The 19,525-nt window shown below is 46.0% G+C and overlaps 2 protein-coding genes and 1 non-coding gene across 3 annotated transcripts; 1 reads left to right on the top strand and 2 right to left on the bottom strand.

The window, feature by feature from the left end:
* Positions 1 to 3,134: 3,134 nt before the first annotated feature.
* Trnaa-ugc lies at positions 3,135 to 3,206 on the bottom strand. The gene has a single exon. It is a non-coding gene; the product is annotated as a tRNA-Ala (tRNA).
* A 204-nt stretch (positions 3,207 to 3,410) lies between these two features.
* Positions 3,411 to 14,306, top strand: LOC8051775 (peptide chain release factor 1-like, mitochondrial). The gene is made up of 7 exons (XM_002433986.5): positions 3,411 to 3,886; positions 6,620 to 6,711; positions 8,212 to 8,395; positions 9,154 to 9,317; positions 11,008 to 11,125; positions 11,218 to 11,354; positions 13,764 to 14,306. Exons 1-7 carry the CDS (start codon positions 3,424 to 3,426, stop codon positions 13,962 to 13,964), a joined length of 1,359 nt encoding a protein of 452 aa, XP_002434031.5. The 5' UTR covers positions 3,411 to 3,423; the 3' UTR covers positions 13,965 to 14,306.
* On the bottom strand, positions 14,018 to 19,502 carry LOC8052010 (60S ribosomal protein L12). The gene is made up of 5 exons (XM_002433985.4): positions 19,309 to 19,502; positions 19,120 to 19,193; positions 18,834 to 19,014; positions 16,413 to 16,612; positions 14,018 to 14,068 (listed from the first exon to the last, which is right to left on the bottom strand). Exons 1-5 carry the CDS (start codon positions 19,343 to 19,345, stop codon positions 14,063 to 14,065), a joined length of 498 nt encoding a protein of 165 aa, XP_002434030.1. The 5' UTR covers positions 19,346 to 19,502; the 3' UTR covers positions 14,018 to 14,062.
* Positions 19,503 to 19,525: the final 23 nt, after the last annotated feature.

The raw sequence follows: 19,525 nt of genomic DNA on the forward strand, positions 1-19,525 counted from the left end.
TACGTATCTTATGTTACTATTACCAACCCTGGCTTGCAATTCGCATAGACAATTTTGTCCGGCAACCAGTTTGGGAATGACGAGGCCAAATTTGTGTGATAATTGTTTTTAGGTCTAAGCATCATTTCAGCCTGGTTATCCGTCGGTTTATTTGATTGGCTCTTCAAGTATCCTTTGGGAAAGTAGACGACAGGCATTTTTAGAGAGCACGTGTGTTGACCAAAGTGAACATTGCTGGAGCGCCTCCAGTGTGATTTTTGCCGTAAATAACTGGAGGCCCCGGGCAAACATACCCAATGTAGAAAAGTATCTATCTTTCTTGTTTCATACAGAGCTATGAAAGCCAGGAGGGACGAAACCCAGCTAAATCAAACAACAGGCTTGCAAACGCGATCGTGTTGATAATAGCGCCAAGGAGTTTGTATGACTCTTTCTGGCAGTTTGCAGGGAATGAAGTCACGGAGGTAATATATACTTTTGCCTAGTCACCTCGCGAACGGTATTGGCTGCAAAGATCCATTTCGCTTTGTTTTATTACCGTGATTATATTTTGATTTCTGTGTTCCTAATTTCACAGATAGAACAAAATTGCTTTATCGTGTGACGTCACGGCGGGGAAACAGAAATCAATCAGTGTACCGAAAATTGCACGTGACGAGGGTAAGAAGGAGCTCCCCTCTTATCAGGATCCTCCTTTCCGCCTCCCGGATTTGCACAAGCGTCGCTATTCTCCTCCCAGAAGATTATAGATGATTAGCCCGTCACTCAAAATTCTTACAAAGCAGCTTCCCTCTCTCCCTCTTACATGGTGGTCAAAAGTATCCGATGTGGCGTCAGTGCAACGCATGTGTAGCGCTTCTAAAAACTGTGCTATCACGGCTGGCAACGTCAACATTGCATAAACTGCCGGTATTGCATCGTGAGGGAACGACTATGACTGAATAAACAGGAATAGGGAGAATGGGTGCGTGTGATTTGTTGAAGTCCGATTCAACAAATCGAGCTTGAACGAATGCGGTAGTATTGTATTCATTCAACCAGTTATATGAGTTTGCCGATGGAGTATAGAACGGTATACACCTTCCAAGTATGCGATTCGTGTTTTGCCAGTGGTACCTCAGCTAGATCAAAAAACAAAAAAGTCCGCGTTGCAAAAAAAAAAAAAAAAAAAAATTACGGTGATTCGAGCTGCTCCCGCGCCAAATCGTGTTTCACGTAAGCATAATCTTGGGTTCGATACACGACGAGGGGTCTTCAATCATAAAAATAGTTTGGTTACGATTATTTGCAGTGCTAAAAATTGAAAAGCGAAGCAGTGATGACAACGGTGTTCTTATAAATATATTATACATTTTATTTTACACTGTATGAATACGCTGCCGTCGTTATGTCCTTGACTTATTGCTCAATCAATAATTCTAGTAATCAATCTCTGGGGCATATCCGCGGGAAAAAAAAAAAAAGGTTAGTGAGCTTGTGACGGACAGGGAGGTCTTGCAGGACCATGTGATAGGACCTACAGTAAACCTGCCGTGCTTCGAAAAATGCTAGTCCAGTGCATACAAGCTTGTTCAAGGCGGACGTTGGGTTGCGCATCCGGCAAAGCACATTCAATCGCTGCCCACAATTTTTTTTTTTTTTTTTGAGCAGCGAAATAGTTTTTAGTTAAACAACAGGCCCGTTTCCTAATCCATCCTCCGTGGTAGCCCCTCGGAAAAGGGGGGGGGGGGGGGGGGGGGGGGGGGGGGGGAGGGAGGGGAGGGGTAGAGGTAGGAAAGGAAGGCAGGAGAAGAATTGGAAACACGAAAAAGTGGAAAGCGCGAACCACTTGGTCGGTAAACGATTGCTGAGAGTCAACACCGAATTCGGCGCTGATTATGAATCAAGGATGCGGCGTTTCAATGCAAAAGGCGAACCTTTAAGTCGATCATCACTTTAAAGTCGACATACCTCACGGCAAAACCTCACCATACATTCACTCCTTCATTCCTCCAACGTCTTCTTATTGGAACCACCTTCCCGCATCTTTAGTAAACATACCATTCATTCATTTATTTAGAGCTGCATTAGTTAATAATTTTTGCATTTTTTTTTCTTCTTTCTCGTACAAGTGCATTGTAGGCCATTGCTTTTTTTTTGTTTTTTTTTTATTTTTTTTATTTTGTTGTTTTTGTTCACTCCCCTCAGTGATGCCCTCTGAAACCCTCAGGGTATTGAAATAAATAAATATATAAATAGCAGTACTCGATGAGATAAAATAACCTCTCATCATCTATGTTCCCGCGAATGTGTTATCAAACGCAGAAGTCTGATCGCTCAACCTGCCAAATCGCGGTGGTTTCAGCCGTGCTTGATTTCACCTTTTATCACGGAAAGCCTCGACAATCGGCTCCAAAATCAGCATTGACTAAGCCACAACCGGTCAGGCGACACGTAGTGACAACAAAAACTGAACAGACTCTGAAGCCTCGATAATGAATTATCTTTCTTCTGACAGATAGCGTTGCAGACCTTCTAAGCCAATCAAAGCCTACCGAGTTACAGGAACGGATCTCTGGGATACTGCATCACTGCCCAGAGTGGAAAAGAGGGAGAGTTGGCGCTCGCCTGGGCTTATTCATATCGTCCGTGTGGCCACATATCCCGTCATCATCTGAACTGGTTTTGAGAAGAAGAAAAATGATAATCGTTATAATAATAATAATACTTTTACTTATTGTGCCCAGTAACAGCCGAATCCTATTGTTATATTCGAGCACTAATTTGATTGCAACAAATGATTTATTAGAAATAAATTATATCACTTGCAGTTGTTAATAATTATTCTTGAAATATTGAACTCGCCCTTTATAATTTCCGATGACGATATTCGCGTTGTACTTACTTTTGGCAATCATTTTGTAAGAACAGTAAATTACAACAGAGTTGCTTACTAGGATGGAGGAACAAATAAAACAACCGTTAAATAATGGATTGTTTTATAGTTCCCACATTCGATAATCCAACAAAACATTGAACAAACAATTTCCCTTCATCCTGATCACAGGTTTTTATTTCTTATTATAAAACCAACAAAGTATTTATTGACAACTCCTAGAACGTCTAAAGCAAAGCAAGAAAGAGCAAAAAGAGAGTGGAGGTGCCGGGGATCGAACCCGGGGCCTTTCACATGCAAAGCGAACGCTCTACCACTGAGCTACACCCCCAAGATGGATTGCGACGTTTTGAACATTGAATAAGAACCTTTTTCCTTTATTGCAATAAAGTACGTTTGATTTTGATTGTGAAACTGCTGAGATTTAATCTTAATGTCACAAAAACCTCTAGTAACTATTTCGTACTTGTATATCTAACAACTTGTGTTCCTGGTTGGATTTGTAGCCGCTCGTACGGCTAGGGCATGAGGAATCACGTGATAACAAAATGGCTGCCTCCACGACTAGGCGACAGGCAGTACATGTGTGCGGTCGATTATTTCTTAAAAATTCCGCCTTCGCGGCACATATAAGTAACAGCACGCTAAGTGCATCGGTGTATAGATTATTATCGACTAGAACCCTAAAAATAGTTTCACCATGCAACTTGCCAAAACATTCCACGGAGCGTGTGTGCGGCGTTCTATTCCGGACAGACATTGGCCGGCATCACTCCACCGTCCCAGAAAAGGATTCCCCCCTCGTCGAACAGAAGTTGTTACTGAAATATTTCCAAATGGTAGCGAGGGACCTGAAGCAGGTCGAGGAAGAGCTGGAGAAGTGCTCCCACGACTCGCAGCGCACGAGAGAGCTCACCGCGAAGATGAGCCGGCTGTCCAGCATCGTCGCGCTGGTCAAGAAAATCAATGAACTGAACCGGGAGATGGAAGGCCTCAAGGACCTCGAGCGAGGTGATGGCAACGGAAAATTTTGTTTTCTTGTCGGGGAATGTCTAGATGTATTACATTGGACGTAGCTGGTCAATTGCGTTAAAGCTGTAGTAGTGATCGGTCGTAGCACCATTAAAAAAAAAAAAGTTACAGTAAAATTTATTGGTGGATTTTCAGACAGTCCGTTAGCATGAGCCTTGGAGACGCCACACACGTCCCCGTTTAGGAAATGCTAACGCTGACTCCTTCACTTTTCTCATTCGGCTTTCTCTTTTGCTTGCTTTATTTTTTGCTGCCTCTTTTTGGCCTCATTACGGGGTCAGTATTGGCGTTTCCCAAGTATCATGCTAACGAATTCCCGACCAATCCATTATGGATCTTACTGTAATTTTTTTTCACCCTTTCTTTTTCACCCTTTCTTTTTCACCCTTTCTTTTTCACCCTTTCTTTGTACTCTGCCTGTCATAGTATGTTGACACCATTGGATACGGTCATTCATATCACTCTTGGAAACAACCGCATTTATACCACTCGTGGAAGGAACCGCACCCATACCACTCGTGGAAGAAACCGCATCCATTGCTCCACACGCACATCACAGCCTATGCACCGCTACTACGCAAACCCTGAGCGAAGAACAACCGGTGATGGCGGAGCGGCATCTGAGCACGCCAGCATTCCACCTTGCCTCGGCACAACACATCCTAGATAGCAAAGTCGTAGCGCTGAATGAGAGGGCGTCTTCAGAGAAGGCCAATGCTGGGCACAGATTGGGCACAATGATTGCATCAATGTTCGGCTCAAACTTGGCTCGAAACTGAGCGCTGATGCAGCACTCGTTTCCGATCTGTGTCCAGCAATGGCCTTCTCCGATTACGCCATCTCATTCAGCATCACAGCTTTGCTACCTAGGAGTTCTATTGCGGCACCTACACCTCTCGGACTCCGTGACAGCTGTGTGCGTGAGCAAGGATCATGTGACGGGCTAGTCAGTTATACATTACGATTTTAAAAGTAGCGCTAAAGACGAGGACAAGTAGAAGACACGGACAGGCGCTGTCCGTGTCTGTGTGCATGACTTTGCCGAAAACGAAGGGGCTTGTTTTGATGAAAACCCAGCGGCATCTGTCAGTTTGTCAGCGCCAGAGAGAGAGGGAGAGGTTCGGTGCGTGCCGAAGTCAGTGCTTCGAACCAATAGGAGCGTCGCATGCGTCACCCTCTCCCCCTCCTTTTCTTTCTTTCCCCGAACCTGACAAGTGAAAGACACCGCCGGGTTTTTGTCAAAACAAGTGTTCTAACGCTAACTCATTGAACAAGCCTGTTAACAGCTTCCTCCAGCTCCATGGAACGTCATCACACTATAATAATAAATAATAATAATAATATGTGTTACGAAAACAGCAGGGAGCCCTATCAGTTGCCCCACCTCCAGCATGAGTTTTCTATCTTTGATAAGGCATCTGCGTCTTGTTAGCCTTGAGAGTGCATTCGCAGCCAGTGCACGGTGGAAGGCAGCGAGCGCATCATGCTGGAGGCCGGGCAACCCAAGGAGACACCCTGCCATTCTCAACCTTTCAGTGGCCATAGTATGTCACCAACTTGGCAATTGGGCCCGAGTTCAACGCATCAACTGAACACGAGGCCGAGTTGAATTCCGACACAGCTGTCGCGTACGATTCATGTCCACACTTGATCTCGCTGCGATGACGTCAGAATTCTAGTGCACAGGCTTTGATTATTCTGGGTGGTGCCGGGCGATACCGGTCATCTTGCCAAGTTCACGGTCGGACGGTCTGATGCAATGACTTCCATGCTTGCACTTAATGATTTTCACGCAACTTCCATGTGACGATGGTTTCACGCCACTTTGCTGGGGAAACCGAGAGTTCGTCAGCAAAAATCACGCTAAATTTGAATATCAAAATGACATCTGCGCTAATAGAGAGTTTTCGTAGATCGTTTCGGCCGTCCGCAACCCGTAAACGGTGGTCCACACAGTAACTAATTCCTGTCAACATCTAGCGGACACGACGGCCTCCTTGTGTTTTGGGTAACCTCCGGTTTTTGCTAGACAATTTTTCGCCTCATAGGATCATATACTAAGCCCTCTTCTATCATGGGTTATTGAATGTTCTCGTGCTGACTGTCGAATGTAGCTCGTGTGAGACAGACACTCGTCAGACTTGGGGTTCAGGACCGATTTACAGGTTGATTTGTTACATGGTGCCATCGACTTATCGAACCACTTACAATGATTGTTTCACTGAGGGTATTGTAAGTTCCCACAAAGATGCAAGTTTTGGTGTGCACCTGACTGAGAGGTTCCAAGTAACACAGTTACTTTCTTCCCGTCACAAAGAGAAGAGGAGCTGACGGTTTCTGTAATTGTAACCTCGATAAGCCAGTAGGGGAGGGAAGCCATTGCAATTGGGGTGCGAACCGTGTGGCATTGTTTGCTCGGGGCATCAAAATATTGATTTTCAGTCTTGTGAGGAAACGGCTCAGTGGGTTGTCTAGTCATAGGTAAATTGTGAATTTTATTCAAGATGCTTTTGCCTTGTGATATCTAACGTTGCAAGGACACCACCTAATTCCATCTCTGCAGAAGATTACAATTTCCAGGTTCAGGAAACTGATTATTTGGTTGATAAAATGGATCACCCTGTAGTTTGGGCTGGTGGTGGCCAGGCCTTGCATAGAATAAATATTCTGGTGACCTGAAAGAATCAATTACGTGCCTTTCCACTAATCCAGATTTCACTCGAACCGGGGACAAAGATATGGTTTCCATGGCAGTGGATGACCAGAAAAACTGCCAGGCGGAACTCAAGCAGCTCAATGATCAGGCAAGTGCTTTGCAAGTGGGCAAACCTGGGGAATTAAGATGTGTAGTTTTCTCTGCACGTTTTAATAGGTGGCTAGCCAATGACTCCATACACTTCCCCGCATCACAAGTTTTCTGCAGGTAGGATACAGATGGTGTCGTTAAGTGGAAGCGGTGGTACTGTTTGTAGATAACACCTCCCAGCAACTGCCAGCCACTGTCGGAGCACCTCATACTAATAATATGTAAAATTGTATTATCTTTCTTGGGAGCGGTGGCCCATCTGCTCTAGTACTAACCTGTCCCAGTGGCCCAGTTGTCTTCTGTGACCTATGAACAAAAATTTCTTTTCTGCTTCTGATCAATTTCAATCCAATTTTAATGTTTCAAGGATAGCTAGCACATATAAAGGGAGTGAAGAGTTTAGGTGACGTTTGCAGCTCATTTAAGCAGCGTCCTTTTATGGTGGACCAATGTCTCAAAACAACCATTATGCAAAAGTGAAAAAAACAAACAATATATAGTGTGTGCACAATGGATCCTAATGCTCTAAAACAGGCCGGAAAAATTGGGACCTGCACATAAAACGCTTGAGCTTTCACCGTATGTGCATTTAGGTGGTGCATTCTACTTGGTGCAATTTTAAGGAGTCATTCTCCTTGTGTAAAAAATGAGACAAACAAACAAACTTGCCGGAGTCAATGGCAGACAAGCTCATAGACAATAGAGTTAGCGATGGTTGTTACTTGTGATGTCATCTCCCGATAGGTGCAGCCAGCAGACGATGCACTTTGTTTAAGCTTTTTATCTGCCGGTGCCAAGTTTTCAGGCTCATCTTACAGTGCTAGGATCCATTGTGGACACTTAGGAGCCATGAAAAGATTTTTCTACTTGCACTAAATTGTACTTAAAATCGCTCCCTAACCTTAATAACTGAATAAAATTGCCTTAGTTTTTCTTTCTAGGCAACGTCCGTACCCAAAACAATTCGAGAAATATGAGCAACGCTTAGCTCGTAAGCTCTGCAGCAGAAAAAGCGGCCGCATGGCCTGGTGCCCATCCTATGCTGCCAACATTAATCACAGCCACGCGCTGGGGTTGGCAGAGTAGAAAACACGTGCTCAGCTCCAGGCAGGATTAGAGTTCGGCTATTTTCATCATCGCGGTGACTGGACACGAGCCACTACCCGAGTGTCCGCCGAGGCATCGATTGTTACGAGCCCAAGTCAAGTGCTCACGCAGTTCTTGTGTCCAATCTATGAGCCGCGCTCGACTGTCGTCAGGTGGGTGGTTTTGATCCCACAATTACGTCGTCAAGCTTTGCGAAGACGAGGCTGGAAGAAAGTCTTGTTTATCCTCGCAATTTCACCGCGACAAAGAAGCTTCTGAATCAGTGGTGGTCCGTACTAGTATACTTGGGCCATACTAGGACTAGTATGTCTCTGTAGTCATAAACATTTGGTTTTGTCTTGACATAGTAGTTTCGATCATGTGCAACGTTGCCACCACATCATTCTTGCAGATCCTGGACCAGATCGTCCCGCCCGATCCAATCGACACGACGGAAGTCCTCTTAGAGGTGACGGCTGGCGTCGGAGGCCAGGAGGCGATGCTCTTCACCAAGGACGTGCTCGACATGTACGTCCGATACGCCAGCTGGAAAGGCTGGAGCTGCCGCATCGTCGACTACGAGACCTCCGACATGGGTGGGTGCAGACGCCGCACGCTTCCCGGCGTCAAACTCTGACCTGTCGTCGTAAAACGCTTATCAAGACAGACGAGAGATTACAATTTGAAGCCCGCTTATCCGAATTCCATGAACGCCAAACTGCATGAGAGTGATGTTACTGTCCCACCTTTTTGAAACGGCGACGCTCACCTTTGTTTGCCCGTATCACTTGTTTAATGCTGGGCGCAAGTTCGTCTGCTTCTTGCTCAGGGATTGCGACAACGTCAAAACGCCGAGCTTTTACTGGCTGATTGAAAAAAATAGTAGTTAGACCCCAAATCATATAGCATCGAGGTCTACACCCTATCCTTCCGATCAAAGCCAATCAGAAATCGACATTGCTCTGACGTCACCGCAACCCCTGCGCAAGAAGCAGACGACAGCATTGGCTTGCTACAACGACCGATAGGACGAGAACGGAGGGACGTTTCTTTTTGACGTCCGGCCTCCAGCGTGCACTCATTGCCTTCTGTGGCGCTTCGGCAGCGCAAGCGCGCTCGAGGCCCACGAGATGTCAAAGCGTCATCGAAGGGAAGAAGCTTGTGCTTTAGATGAAAGGACCAAAGGATCTCCCCTCCGTTCTAATTCTGTCAACGATTACGGTCAATCTTGGCATCGATGGATGTCCGAATCGTTTCTGTCATGTCACTTCCTGTGCCAGCAGCGAGAAGCGATCTAATAAGTGCGGGTTTATGTTTATGGAGCGTTTCGGTGCACTCTTGCGACTCTCGACAGGCGGAGTGAGGCACGCGTCACTCAACGTCGGCGGCCGGGACGCCGGGAAGTGCCTGAAGTTCGAGAGCGGCGTTCACCGAGTGCAGAGGGTGCCACAGACCGAGAGGGCAGGAAGGATCCACACTAGTACCATGGCCGTGGCGGTGCTTCCACTGCCAGCTGAGGTATGCGTACTTGCAGAGTCTTCAGACTCTACGAGTTTTCATCATCACAACTGACTTGTCTGTCATCATCACAACCGACTTGCTCTGGGAGCTCAATCTGAAGGGCAACATGTCTCAGAAAAAATTTTGTTTTTTCTTGCTGCAACAATGAACGACGCATCATTGAACGCTCGGTCTTCCTCGAAAGGTAGCGCTAGTGGCCCGGACTACTGAGATGTCAAGGTTTCAGAACTAACCGTTGTTTTATTTAGAAGTAATAAGTCATTTCCCGACTTCATTCATCTCCAGGTATTTGTGGGCCCTGCTTATAGCTTTTGAATCGGGTAATGGCAAGCTTTGAAACTTTGGCATCTGGTCCAAACTGCCCATTTGAGCGGAGACTGAGCATTCGGCAATGCATAGGTTATTTTCGTGCTAAAAATTGCTACTAACATTTTTTAGGGGACACTCCGTAGATCCAAGTTCCAGTACTTTAAAGGGGCGATGCAACGATTTTTGTACTTTGCGCAAATACCGCTTAGAACGGCTCCCCGACGTCAATAACCTGTGAAACACCCGTTCGTTTTTCACCACACGCGATCGAAGTCGCAGAAAAAAATGAAAGAAAAGCGAGCAGCGTTCACCCCCTCAACTTTGCAGCCAGAACAAGGGGCCATGTGATCTGGAGCCGATTGATTATATGCCGCCAATGTTGATCATAGTCATGCGCTGGGGTTGGCAAGGCACAGGACACGCGCTGAGTTCCAGACATTATTATGGTTCGGCTATTGTCGTCATTGCAGTGATTGGATGCGGGCCACTACCCGAATGCTTCTCAAGCATTCGGGTAGTGGCCGTGATTATCACAAGCCCAAATCAAGTGCTCACGCAACGCTCGGGTCCAATCTATGAGCCGCATTGAAATGTCATCACTGGGCAATACTACGACCGCCCAGCTACGTCAAGTTTTGCGAAAGAGAGATTGAATGAAAACGCTCGCTTTTGTCCTGGAAATCACACCACAACAAAGGAGTTTTTTGGCCAGTGGCGTCGCGTGCGCATATTGTTGAGTCCCACTAGTGCCAGTAAGCTCGTGTAAAGTGGAAAACATTCCAATTGAATATCTTTCCACCGCCCATTTAAACACACTGAATTCAACCTAACAGAAACTGAATTCAACAACTTTTTTTCTTCCATTAAACTCTTTTCAATTGTGAAAAGGCTTGGAAAACTTTTTTTTTTTTTTATTGAAGTGAATTTTCTTGAGGTGTGTGCAAAGAATGCGCTTCGAGAAATGTAACCAAGACGCAAAGGAAAGCAAAACTTTGCCCGTTTCCACTTTCATCTAAACATTAAAAAAAACTGACACTATCACATACAAGTTCAAAACGTTTGTGAAAAGTACTCTGGCAGAAAGTATGACGCAGTGTGTGTCTTTCTCATGGCTATACGCATAGCCAATCTTTATTTAGAGCTAGAAGCTTGTGCGCTATTTGTCAGCATTGTCCCCAAAGCATCCTTATTTGTAGTCTGCACAATTTGGCTGTGTCATAGATGTTTTACGTCCACAGGCATTCTTATGGTATCAGACTAGCACCACGTTTCTTAGACCTACCTTCCTTCCCACCTCGATTCATCCAATATTAAGAAAACCGTTACTTCTTCAGGTGCCATGAAGCCATACCCTGACCTACTAAGCGTCTCTCGGCAGGTCGACGTCGTCCTGAACAGCAAAGACCTGGTCATGAAGACCAAGAGGGCCAGTGGGCCCGGTGGTCAGCACGTCAACACAACAGAGTCGGCCGTTCAGATTCAGCACATTCCATCTGGTGGGTGCTTCACCTCAGCTTTTCGCAGAAGAGAGTTGCCACGGTTTCAAGGAAATTTCCCAAAGTCATTTGTTTATTTTTATTTTTTTCAGGGATAATGGTGGAGTCTAGTCAGGAGCGGTCGCAGCTCCAGAACAAAGAACTAGCGCTCAAGAAGCTTCGCGCCAAGCTGTACGAGATTGAGCTCAACAAGAAGACCAGCTCGCATGTGACACAACGAAAGCTTCAGGTATATTTCCAACTGAAACTCAGCAGAGACGGCCGTCGAAACACGAGCCCGTCAACAAAGCAAAAGGTTATCAAGAGCACAAAACCTTCGACATCATTCCGTTTCACGTGCAGTCGAGTAGGCATGCCTACGAGCACCAGCCAGGGCCGATTTTCTGTAAGCAGTGTCTTAGCTGACTGTGTCTCAGTCTTAGCTATCTCAGTCTTAGCTAAGACTGTGAAAGGAAGCCTGCAAACCCGGGACGTGCGAGCACTCGAGACTTCATTTCACACGCCACCACACTTGTGCGCTAGTTCCGAGGCCCCGAGGTTCTGAGGCCCCGGCCCCGGGGTTCTGAGTACCGAGGCTACGTAGATGTTAAATTTCATTATAGAGCCACTATTGGCACTCCATTCCCCGATTTTCTCGCCAGCGCACGGTGTCGGGAAACTTCGGCGATACTCTTTTGCTTTGTCGCGGACTATTTTAACATTCCCGAAGGATGGAAAAACATTTCCAGCAATTCGTCTATAACCTCAAAATTCCCATTTTTCAGGGGGCAAAAAAAAGTTTTTTTTTTATATGTTGTGTGCTTATTAACTTCCCAAAGATTGGTTTCGAAAATATTCATTAAATAACACGCAGGATTTACCTTACAAAAATTTTTCGGCATGCTGGTAGCCCGAGACAGCAGGTGGCGAATTTCAAAATGCTTTAGTTAGGGCTGCTTTGTGCACATTTAACGTAGCCAAAACATCTCGCCCTCATCGGAAGTGCTATTTACTTAAAATTTAAGCTGGAGAAGCTTGTAAAAGTGTCGGTGGCCAGAATTTCATACATCCAAATCGAAAAAAAATGTGCAAAATCTCGTTAGAGGAATCTCGCTGATGTAGACCCGGAAGGGAGCTTACAGTTGGTCTTGCCGGGAGACGCAATATTCTATTACCTTCAGCAGCACCCTTTTGACAGCATCTTCCACTTCAGATCATATTGCTACTTCGTCGCTCTTCTTTTGTACCATTTTCCCGTTAGGTCTTGGCAGTTTATCTATCAAAGAATGTCTGCTACCAAAGTTAGCTAGCCCACAATCTATGCACGCCGGTAGCTATTGCCAGGAGAACAGCTAAGTCTCGAAGAGGTAGGTGATACCCAAGCTCCAGGTGAAATTTAGATGCCCAGGAATTGTAGAAAACTGAGAAACCTCAAGTTGGAACTTCATATGCATCTTTCTCAGTTTCACTTTTTTGGCAGGAAATGTTGTATGAGCAAATGCATCATTCAATGTTTTGAAAGTGTAGACTTCATTCAGGGGTGTCCTGGACTGAAATTTTCTGAGGAACAAGCTAAATACACGTAACATGTGAGAAAAAAAGAAAAACTTATTATTAAAATATTTAAACTTTTTGTTGTTTTTAGAATTGCATTTTCTACAATTCATTTTCACCTTAACTGGCACTATTGGTACTCTACAATTTTGCAATTTTGTGGATTGCAATTATTCTTTTTTCTTAAAGGAGCTGTGCAACAATTTCATTCCTCTGGTAGTTGGTGTCTCGACCTTTCTGAAGAAAAGAAAAAAAAAAAAAAAAAAAACACTTTTGCCTGCATGTCCTAGTTTTTATTTAAAAAATTGACTAAGATTGAGGTTTTTAGCACCTCTCAACTCCTTCACCATTTTGCGAGTCACGTGCGCTGCGACGTCAATGGGGGACGCACAGGGTTCCGGTGAAGCTCTCTCTAGAGCCGTCAGTGAGTGAGAACTCACCCGCTTGCGACCACGTACTTGAGCAGCGCGATCAACATGGCGAAAGGAGGAAAGTCTCATCCGGGCCCCGCCATCCCCGTCCGGCTCTGTCCCCCTCCCCCTCCGGCGGCTGTTTGCGGTAGTAGGTAGAGCTGATGGTTTTGTGGGCCTAGGATAGATGGCGCCACTAAAACTCCGTGTAATAAAAGTTTTGTCGATGATACCAGGTTCTTTTTAACGCATTTATATTTATGTTGGAGAGACAAGATTCATAGCAAAATTACCTTTCATCGAGCAGGTATTCGCACAACTTGCTATCTTTCTACAAGACCCCCATTGACGTCACGCCGTGCATTTCTCATGGCCACCGCTTGCGGCTGCAGGTCAGGAAATATTCTAATTTTTGCCTCGTGATTACACGGCGGAATCACAGCATTTGTAAGGAAAATTTGTTTTCTGTCCTTAGTGACAAGATAAACAATGACAAAAGTAGAAGATGCAAATTCTTCCGACGTTAAAATAGTCGCACAGCTCCTTTAAGATGGCTGCAGTGTTTTCACTCTGAATCAGTGCCTCTAGGCATGAGCTTCGAAGAAAAGCAGAAAACCACTTCTTCACCCATCAAAACCTTAGCCTCCTCATTATGGCCGGCCACGCACGTAGGTAACGAGCCATTCCCTTTGCAGGTGGGCACAAGGGGACGGTCCGAAAAGATTCGCACCTACAACTTCGCCCAGGATCGCGTGACAGACCACAGGATTCCCGTGACCGTACACAACGTGGAAGACTTCCTGCACGGCCAGGACAACCTAGACAGTGTGATACGACGGTTACTGGACGAGTCTCGCAAGGAGATACTCCTTGAAGTGCTGCAGGGTGTGAAGTGAAAATGAGCCGCCAGTAGACAACACACACCTGCAAGGGCTTCTTTTTTTTTTTCTATTTATTTTCTCGTAGACAGCCGCCACTGTACAAACTTCCATGTTTATTCCTGAAATATAAAAACATAGGTCAATGAAAGCAGCTCTATCCCAGTCATTAGCACAAATTACCATGCCAGCTTGCTGCCTGCTTCTTTGAGCAAGGCGCAAGTTTCAGCCTAAACGCGATCAGTCTCGAATAACGTTCCAACTTTTCTTGGCCCTGTACCGTAAATCTTTTGGAGCTAGGAGAAACTAGAATACTAACTACAGTGTGCTTACCAGCTAATAAACCAAACGTTGAATTCTTAAAACCAGAGGGGAGATTACTATGCCAGCTTGCTGTCTGCTTCCGTCAGCAAGGTGCAAGTTTCGGCCTGAACGCGTTCAGTCTAGGAAAAACAAACTTTTCTCAGCCTCGTAAATCAGTCAGAGGTAGGAGAAACTAGAACGCCAACTACAGAGTGCTTACCAAACATTAAACTAAATATTGAACCACAAAGACCAGAGGCGAGATTTACAAAATGATCTCACAACAAAATTTAAGAACAAATTTGTATTGCATAGCTTACGGTAAGCATAACTTGCAAATGCAGGGGTGGAACTCATGCAATGTACTTGGGAGCAGCCACAGGAGCAGTTCTAACCGCTGTTTCGGGGCAGGTTGGGAGCAGCTAAAACTACATTCTGGAGCAGGCTAGGAGCAGCTCAGATCAGTTTTCATTGCACTTCAGCTTGTGTCTTAGACAAGCACGGGAGCAAACTTTGTGAGCATTGATAATTTCTGAGTGGATTTCAGCTGCTCAAAATGCAAACCAGCACTACTTATCGCACAGCCCACCCGTGCTCGACAGAGTGATTATATGTGCGAACTACGTGACGCGCGTAAGCAACGGACGTGCAGTTGCGTTGCGCAGAGGAACAGGGCGACAAATTTCGAGTTTTTCATATTGTGCACCTCAATATCGCAACAAAATTCGAGATGATCATATTGTGCAACTCAATATAGAAGCAGCAGACTACGATTAACGGAGTTATCGTATTCGAAGCGATAAGCAGGAGCAAGGTTAAAGTGCGCCGAACAGATCTCGCGTGAGAGCTGCTGGCCGGCAAGGTTTTGGATCGGACCGCGTTTCAGTTCTACCAAATCACGATTTATTTTGCAGGAATGTGGTTCCAACTTCGAACGATGAAGCGATAAAAGGAATCTTTTGCTCGTTTGTTTTCAACTGACTGACGTCCGGATCCCGGGCCGCAGAGCCTCAGGCAGTCTGACGCTTAACGACTCGACCTCACCTCGGCCGACTTGCTTAACCGCTCATGGTTGAAGAATAACAATCCAGTGGCAGGTGCTGTAGCGCTTAAAATCCGACCCCCGAGTTTTTTCGCACACTTCCGACTCGTGATACACGGGGAGAATAAAGAGAATAAAGGATTGCAAGACCGACCAAGCTAAACGCGATTATTGTTGCCAATCGAGTCGATAGAAACCGAAACCAAGACAAAACACAATTTTTTTTTTTTTTTTTTTTTGGGCGCGCGTTTTGCGATTTGGTGCATAATGGCGCTAGGTATTTATTGGCTATGGCGCAGTTTCTGAAACATGGCGCAGGATGGCGCGGACAAACGTGTCTGGCGCAAAATAGCGCAAATGGCGCAGCCGTTCCACCCCTGAAATATTTCACAGAGCGTCTAGCAAACTCTTATTTTGAATTTCCCTGACTTTTCCAGGTTTTCCCTGACAATTTCCGGGGAAATTTTCCGACCACTGTATATGCGGTTAAATATATAAGAACATTACAACACAAGGCATTGAGCATGGAGCACTGAGGATAATTTGACACGGGCCTAATCAAACTTGCATATTCCGATTTGTTACTAAATCTAGTAGCTCTAACTGGATCTAGCCTTCGCGCCCTCGATCCAATTCAATCCAAGGCTCCCTTCGCAGCGGGTGAACAGAGCCCGCGCACCTGCTCTAGGCTGAATTTACTGCCTATTGTTCTTCCCTCAAGTCTCTGCTCAGGACACTCGATGGCGTTTCCGGCTTATTTTCTCTGACTGGGCTCGCTTTTTGACAATACCCCTGACGATTCCCGGTTTTCCTGGTCGCTAGACACCCTGTTTTTATCTCAGTTGCGGCGCAAGACAATTTTTGTGAATCTGGCCTCTGAATCTGCAAGGTTCCACAGTCTCCAGCAGTCGGGGACATGAGCACCTTAATTGGATTCATCTTCGGATCTAACCTGACACCCCTGCAGAGATCCTCCCCCCCCAGAGTAAGCCAAGAGTTGACTGTCCATGTTAACATTTCTGTCGAGTTCCTACACAGACTACTTAGAATCGAAGACCATTGCTTATGCCCGGAGGCAGAGTGTCCCGCCGTGCATGCTTTGGGTACAAATAAAGACTCACCTCGGGCACTTCGATCTCGCCGCTGTTCACCTTGTCAATGACGTCGTGCGGGTGGCAGCCGTCGATGGTGCAGCCCACCGACTGGCAGGTGCCCAGGATCTCCTTGACCGTGCCGTTGAGGGTACGGGCCATCGACCGGGGACGCATCGTCCGCGAGATCGTCAGGATCTCCTCGAATGTCAGGTTGCCGCTGTGTTTCACTGCACGGGCGTCGTAGAGTCAGCGACGGCCCAAGGAGACAGTCGTACAGATGCGGAAGGCTCGTCCACACATACGGCACAGCGTTACCTCGGCACTATTACAGTCGCCGACAAGGAAAAGTTTCAGCTGTCCCGCCTTCTGCGCAAGCCTCCTACGTTTGATGATGCTTTCGCATCTTATGAGCCTCAAGCCTGTATACGAGGCAATAGCACAGTGAAAGGAAAAAGTGTCCTCGGGGGCAAGCATATGCAAGAGATGCCCTGGCATTCTTGTCTCATAGGTCGTGATGGTTGGCGTCGTTTCTAATCTCGGGTCGGTGCTGTGTGTGCAAACCAGTGCTTAAAGGACACATGCAAGGGAAAAAAAACATTTTTTTTAAACGGCTTAGATGGAAAAAGAACGCCATAAAACGATTTTACAACGAAGAAAAAAATGTTTAGAGCTATATTTACGGCGCAAAACGAATTTGTAGTTGGCGCCCGCGGGCATCGCGGAAAAGTGGTCCGTATTTATCGCGTGACTGGTCTTTATTTATCACGTGGTGCTTGCATTCTTTCGGAAGCTTCCTATGGCCTCTAAAAGTAACTTAGTCATCTTTGTTTGAAGTATAACAAAAAACGAAGATGAATAAGTAACTTTTAGAGCCCAAAGGAAACTCCTGAAAAAGCGCAAGCAGACGTGATAGACCTGCGCGCCGGTCAGACGACGGCGGCGGCGCCCCGAAGCAGACGAACTTGTGCGGCGGCGGCGACGGCGGCGTGGAGAAACGCGTTGAAGCGGCGTTCGCACAACGCTCAGCGTGCGGCGGCGACGCAGCGCGGCGGCGCGCGGGCCTACCACGTGACCAGCGGCGGCTCCCGCGAGCGCCAACTACAAATTCGTATAGCGCCGTAAATATAGCTCTAAAAAATTTTTTTTCTTCGTTGTAAAATCGTTTTATGACATCCTTTTTCCATCTAAGCTGTCTAAAAAAAATGTTTTTTTCCTTTGCATGTGTCCTTTAAAGCAATGGCTGAATTCTGTCTGTATGCACACGGAGTTTGTTTCAAACCAACCGAAGGCAGCCAAGCTTTAGAGAGAACTAGCTGGTTTAGTATTCATAATCAATCGTGCAGTGTTAAGGGCATTTTCCTCACGGTCACCGATTAGCCCGAAATTTTTTAAACACACCAACAAACATAGCTGAGATAATATCCCAAATATTAGGCCCAAATTTTTTTTTTTTCTTGCATAGTCGCTGAATTTGCAATTTTGGTTCTCGTGTTTTTCAAACCGCAAGTCTACTGGCAAAGATAAAAAGGTGATGGTAGTGGCAGGCAGGGGAGGAGCTCTCTTTGGGTAGTAGAATTTGTTCACAAACTGATCACAAGTTTCATGGTGTCAAATGAACGCTTTGGAAGTTCGTTCCAGCACCCGTGCGCAGCACGAAATAAATGCTCAGCGCAGTTCATTCTTTAGACTGCAGGCTTGACTGGCAAGTCTGCCCGTCACCGACGTCACAACACTGAAAAGCACGGGTCAAGTATATTTGAATGTTGGTTTTGGCATTTTCATTTGCCACTTCCGTAACACAACTATTCCGAATTTCGCTATACTACATACCGGAAGGTGTAAAGGCTGGCGATTCAGGCAATATAGTTAGTTGGGGTAGCTCAAAATATTGCCGTAGTACAAGAACACGCATGAAGACAAGAAAAAGGCAAGATGGACATATGCTAGCATGAGTTTATGTTATTACGATAATGAAAGAGGGACACAGAAGACTGACGACACAGGCTCAACACCAGATTGCCATCGAAATCAAAGCGACATGACGCCTACAGTGCAACCAGTCGTCCGTTGGATTGAGGGTTCGTGATTCGAAGCTATTGCATTTAGAATAAAATCTATGTGAAGGTCACACATCTATCCTTTTCTGTGTTGGTGAACAGGCTGCTACGGCATACAACGAAACACCCTTTCAAAAGTGACTTTTGAGCAAAATGTATCCACACACAGTGATTGTGACATTTCACAGGTCTTGTAAGTCACGAGTTTTCATACGACCGTGGGAATAAATGCAATCGAACAGCTGTGCACACAATGGTGATAAACTTCGGACGAAGTGATGATTTGAGCTTCTAAAGTCGTTTATTTGTCTAGCGTTTTATTGCGGGTAAATAGAACCCGCAGGGGGAAAAAAAATCCATTCTTATAAAAGCTGGAATGTCTTTCGCTCACCGTTCTTAACCTTCTTGCGGTCCCGCGGGGGCTCCTTCAGCGCCTTGATGATCAGCGACGCAGCGCTCGGAACCACCTCAATCTGTGCCTGCCTGTTCTGGATGATGAGCTTGACGGTGATTTTCAGGCCTTTCCAGTCCTGAGTGGCCTTAGCGATGTCATCGCCCACTTTCTTGGGAGACTGCACGGAGTAGAAGATGCAAGCGTGTCCCCATCAGACACCGTCCCACAAGCCGCCTCAGTACAATCGGGCACTGGTTTGAAAATATAGGAACGCTCAACTTACCAGACCAAGGGGACCAATTTTCGGGGCCAAGGCCGATGTGGCTCCGACTTCCCCGCCAACGGCTCGCAGGCACACTGGAAAAAAGAGGATGTGTTCATCGTAAACAGTCAATCCCGTCAAAGCGTTGGCGTTCGGACGTAGGTCGGCATGCGGATTAGAAATTCTTATAGAAGTGCAGTCGGCAATTACCTATTTTAATTTCCGTGGGATCAAACTTGGGAGGCATTGTGGAACGTGCGTAGGCGCGTTTGAGATTAAAAGAAGCCCTTAATTATGTCAGATTATGTTGGATTAAGTGACTGGTCACAAGTCGAACGAATCTCCCTGGCAGCCACCTTGGGAAAAGGAGGCGAACTTGTTGCCAACAGCGGTTCTTGCTTGAACTTGCCTTTTCGCTAATTTTAGC

Source organism: Ixodes scapularis, unplaced genomic scaffold, assembly GCF_016920785.2.
Source record: "Ixodes scapularis isolate PalLabHiFi unplaced genomic scaffold, ASM1692078v2 PGA_scaffold12__126_contigs__length_90152505, whole genome shotgun sequence".
Classification (NCBI taxonomy): Eukaryota; Metazoa; Arthropoda; class Arachnida; order Ixodida; family Ixodidae; genus Ixodes; species Ixodes scapularis.